This window comes from Cynoglossus semilaevis, chromosome 4 (assembly GCF_000523025.1).
Source record: "Cynoglossus semilaevis isolate Cse_v1.0 chromosome 4, Cse_v1.0, whole genome shotgun sequence".
NCBI classification, from domain to species: domain Eukaryota; kingdom Metazoa; phylum Chordata; class Actinopteri; order Pleuronectiformes; family Cynoglossidae; genus Cynoglossus; species Cynoglossus semilaevis.
This window is the reverse complement of record NC_024310.1, coordinates 1,614,561-1,619,680: the sequence shown is the minus strand read 5'-3', so window position 1 is coordinate 1,619,680 and position 5,120 is coordinate 1,614,561. Positions and strand designations below refer to the sequence as shown.

At 48.8% G+C, this 5,120-nt stretch overlaps 1 protein-coding gene across 1 annotated transcript in view; it reads right to left on the bottom strand.

The window, feature by feature from the left end:
* The window catches only part of gramd1bb (GRAM domain containing 1Bb), a 71,857-nt gene that overhangs the window by 2,249 nt on the left and 64,488 nt on the right, over positions 1 to 5,120 (bottom strand). The window contains 11 exon segments of the mRNA XM_025054951.1: positions 2 to 170; positions 681 to 823; positions 943 to 1,061; positions 1,180 to 1,323; positions 1,843 to 2,035; positions 2,136 to 2,298; positions 2,392 to 2,507; positions 2,600 to 2,680; positions 2,787 to 2,882; positions 2,982 to 3,085; positions 3,514 to 3,598. Of these exon segments, the coding sequence (XP_024910719.1) occupies positions 2 to 170; positions 681 to 823; positions 943 to 1,061; positions 1,180 to 1,323; positions 1,843 to 2,035; positions 2,136 to 2,298; positions 2,392 to 2,507; positions 2,600 to 2,680; positions 2,787 to 2,882; positions 2,982 to 3,085; positions 3,514 to 3,598 (1,413 nt within the window).

Below are 5,120 nucleotides of genomic sequence, written 5' to 3'. Positions count from 1 at the left end.
CTTGGTTTTCGTTTCTTTGCTTTTTTCATTCAAGGACATAATTAAATTTTTGTTTTTCACTTTTACCAAGATGGCGAAAGTTTTCTTCTAGTCCGCTCCAGAAGTTCTTCTCTATGAAGCCCTTCACCAAACCCCACGGCTGCTTCCTGTAGCGCAGCTCTGTCGATACCCTGAGAGAAGAGGAAACAGGAAGTAGGTTCAAGTAAAAACTGGGTTTTGTTTGTTTGTTAATTAACAGAAAAGCTTTAAATGAAAATGGTCTCTGATTCCTGACTGTTGACAGTCGTTACAGTAAGTCACCAGAAGAGGGCGACGTCAAAAAAGAAAACATGAGAAATGCAGAGAAGACACTGTATGTTTACATCACAGGTGGAAAAAAAATCAACTTTTACAATACGTACTTTCCTAGTACTCTGTGTGTACTCTCAGAGTTGAATACATGTTTCAATACTCACTAAAACTAGGAATTTAGTTTATAAATAAATATACCTCATACAGCATCTGCTGATTGTCAGTCATATACAGTAGTACTTCAATCTGTACTTCAGTCAGTACTTCAGTCAGTACTTCAGTCAGTACTTCAGTCATGTCACTACATGTGTGAATATACACCAGAGCAAGGACTACAGCTCCACCTAGAGGTGTGTAAAATGAAATTGTGTGTTTTTTTTTTTTCTCACCGTAGCCGACACTTGTTCTTGGCCACCCTGGTGAGGGTGTAGCGGTTGAGGGTGTAGAAGTAGTCGTGGTAGGGCACGTCGTGTGTGACCACCTCAGCATCGATGATGTAACACTCGCTCTCCTGACTGTTTTTGAACAGAGTCTGAAAATGGCGACAACAGCGAGTGGTCAGTGCTGTGGTCAGTGCTGTGGTCAGTGCTGTGGCGTTCACGCCGACACCACACACACACCACGGAGTACTTGCCCGCTGTAGTGCAGTACCTGTGTCTCGGTGACTGTGGCTGTTTTAGGGGCCAGTGGGTTGGACAGGGAGATGGTGTACATGATCTCTCTGCTCTGATTCCCCTCCTCCTCCTTCTTCCATGGGTGGTAGACCACGTCTGGACCAGAGAGGGAGGAGACAAGACCAGCTGTCAGTCAGTCAGTCAGTCAGTCAGCTGCCACTGGACTGCAGTACCATCACAAATATATCACAGATACTGATCAGTAATACCGAACCTGAAAACCTCCTCAGGTCCATGAAGTCGCTCATGAACTGGGACTCGGTGAAGAGGATGTCGTAGAGTTTGTCCACGCTGAACTTATACACCTCGTTGATGTGCTGCCGCCCGTTCAGGTCTTCATGGAAGGCCTGGACTTCACCTACAGACCAGGGACCAGGGACCAGGGACGGAGAGCAGAACACTGGGGTCAGAGTCTGGGTCCAGTCTGTGTCAATTTGCTGATAGCAAGCAAGCATTACAGCCGAGAGGCAAAGAGGTTAAAGGGGTGGCTCCTGAACCACGGGTTGCAGACCCAAGGCTCAGGGGGGATGGGGGGTGGGGGGTCAGGGCATTTACATACAGAAATACCCTGAATTACAACTGGGATTGAACCAGTGATCTTTTTGCCGTTGGGCAAAATCAAGCTCTGCCACCCGCATCCCCCCCAGCCCCCTGTGGTTTTTATTAGACCAGAGTAACTGTAATTGAAAAAGACATTGCTAGTGTCTGCTCTTTGCTGTTTGTCATGCTGCCCCCTAGTGGACAGTAAACAAAATAAACAAACCTTGTTTTCAATTTCTTATTAGAAACAATGACCCCCCCCAGATTAGAGCCGACATTTTCATTTTTAAATGTTGAATACATATATTTTTACTTCTCTAATGAAGGGAGCAGTTACCTTCATCGTGAGTTTCGGACGAGTCACTCAGCTCAGTGGGGATGTCCTCATTGTCATTAAAGTCGAGCGACGGTGACGGCACAAGAGCACCAGGCCTGCTGGTATCGTCATTCTTCTCTTCCACCAGCAGGGGCACTGTGAGCAGCTCACCGTCTGGTAAACAGTCGGCAAACTCCTCTGCTGGGAGGTCGAACTGGGAGGAAACGAAAAGACGCAGGAACACGGCTACAGTTTTGTTCTCAAACAGCCAAATCGTGTGTTTTTCTAACGTAACGTAATCATCCGATGCTCACTGTGATCGGCGTGTCGCGGCCGCTGGGACTGGGAATGGTGCTGTTGGGAATCGTTTTCTTGTGTAACAACGGAGAGTTTCCATCGGGTTTGGCCTCAATGCTGCTCTTGGACAAGTTGTCGTGGTTGATCTCGTTCTCCTCATTAGGAATCTCTTCGCTGAACCTGTCGACAAACGGACAACGTTATCACTGCTTTTCAGGTAACAGCTGTGGTGAGTCAACAACCCGACGACGACCCGACGACAACCCGACTCACCCCATGGTGTTGAAGTCGTCGTCCGGAGGAACGTAGTCCTCGTCATCGCTGGTCAGACCCAGCTCGTTGCCGTAGCACTGATGGACAAAGTGCCACAGTTCTTTTGGGCACAGAGGCTGCGGACGGAACGCAGCGGTCAAAATGAAGTCGGACAGTCCTGGGAACATCGTGCGGAGCCGAGTTTTTTTTTTGGATCGCAGCCACTTACCTTGTCCAGCAGAGCGTTCTGCCACAACCTGAACATCATCATGTACGTCCGGTCCCTGGCTCCAAACGAGGTGAAAAAGTGCTGCGGAGGGAGTGGGGGGTGGGGGTTAATAAATAAATAATAACTTAACGACATCATCAACTCTGGTCTGTTCCACTGATGCTGCTGTGAAGCTTCAGTTTCTCACCTTCTCAGTGTCGGTGCTGAGCTGGATTGCATTGGGAATGAGGCGGGCGGTTTTCTCTTTCGTCATCGAGCAGATGTCCTTTAGCCGCACCGTTAGCTGCACACACACACACACACACACATCAAAATCAAGTCCACAGCATGAAGTTAGGCCCTGATCTGTCAGTGATGATGACGAGGGGTGAAGAGCGCTCACCAGCGTTTCCCAGCGGAAGATGTTGCTGTAAAAACAAATCCAGTTCTCGGAGAGGTAGAGTCGTCCCTGCAGGAGGATGTCACGCTGAAGAGCACAGGAGTAGTCTGGGAAAACAAAGGAAGAAGACATGAAGGAGGGACAATAATAACGTCACACCTGCTGGTGACGGATGATGCTGATTGGCTGTTGTTGTTTGCCCAAATATGTCAGAGCCTCAGCGTCGATTATCACTGGACCATTGGTGTCTTTCTCCCTCAGGGACGTGAACCTCCTATTGAAGAACCTCCTATTGAAGACCTCTGTACTACACTACATACCAATAATTACTGTGCTAGATCGACCAGGCTGAAGACACCTGGACACCAGGGGACGATGCTGAGTCAATGTTTGTGCTGCGTTTGAGGACATTCCAGTTTCCTTGGCAAAATGATCGATTATTTTCTAATCATTAACGTCAAAGTCATCATGATGCTGATGCTGCTGCTGCTGTTACTGCTGCTGCTGCTCCACAGCCTGGAGTTTGTCCACTCACCAACAATGAGTCTCTCTGTGTCAGGAAGCTGCTTGAAGAGTTTCCTAAAGTCCTCATTTCGCTGCTTGTACGTGGGACTCAGCACCTGTGGTGACAAACAGTCAGAGTTACAGGTACAGTGACACACACTGGACAGGAGGTCAGCGCAGGCAGAGACACGAGGTCCAAACATCAGACGTCATTCTCAGAAGCAGAGTGATTGCCAGGCCGCGTGTCAGCCCCCTACAGGTCATTCCACACACATGCAGCTGAGCATGGACAGCCATGAACGACACAAGTCTCTGATTTGCATCACACACCAGGATGTTTCTGACAATGAGCCCCTTGTCAGGAGACCAGGAACCACAACAACTGATGAAATCCCACAGAACCGTGACAGAACCCCGAGGGTCCAGAACAATCACATGTTCTCTGGTGGTCCAGGCTTCAGGACTCTGGGTTTTTTTTCTTTTTTTTCTTTCTGGTTTTTCTTTAAACACAACAGTGAGGGTTCTCACTGTCCAGTGCAGATGCTGTCGTTCCACGGAGAAGCTTCACAAAACAAATGCCACCAAAAAAACGAAGCAACATGACGACGTTGAAAGTAGAATAATAATTTTTTTTTTTACACTACTTATTTTGATACAATTGTTTCTATAAAAGACAACACTAAAAAAACAGTTTTAGTGTTTGGTACTCACTAATCTGCATTTATTTTTTAATTTTATGATCTCTCCAAGTATGTGGTTTCTCTGGGAATCGAACCCTGGACTCTACCAAAGCAAGGCAGTCCAATAAACCCGCTGTGGTTCCGACAATAAAAAACACCAACACCAGTGTCTTGAACGCAGCATCCAGAGCAGTTACCAAACACCGAGGGAACTCCAGCAGCTGTGACTCATTAACCACACGGTAAGAACTCCAGCAGCTCAGAGGAGACAACTTACGGCCGGGACGTCCTCAGTGTCGCACTCGGGGTCCTGAGGGTCCGACGCCCCCCAGCCCCAGTCCACCCTGATCGGAACCTGCAGAAACCACCCGGCCAACGCCTCGTCCAGCTCCAGCACGGCCTCCCAGTCCGACGTGGAGCAGTCCTCGTCCCAGTCCCGGTTCATCCTGTCAGATCCTTGTCCACTTGGTCCAAATGTCTCTCGTCCTCCTGCTGGACCGCTCACTGACAGGAAGGACGCAGCGGCAGGAGTTCAGTGAGTGTCAGAGCCGCGGTGTCCGCCCCCTGGTTTGGGCGCTGCTTCCCCGTCACTGTGGACACGCCACAGTCCAGCCACATGATCCTCCACTCGCTCTATCATTCTGTCTGTCTCTCTCTCTCTCTCGCTCACTTCCTTTCACACACACAGGGGAGAAGTTACGGCCGCTGCCCTCTAGTAACCCCGACCAACAAGTCCTTTATTATCATGACTGCAGCTCTTTCCTTTTTTTTTTCCCTTCCTTGTAGTCTTCCCAGTAGGTGAGGGGGGTCGGCGGGATCGAGGCTCTGCGTCAGAGTCTGAGCTTCTTGTAATTCGCAGAAATACACAAAGAAAAATGTAGAAGAAAAAAAAACAAAAACAAAAACAACCTTCAGTTTGGAGCCAGTGCTGAACAGATGTGAGCGTGACCTGCAGTAA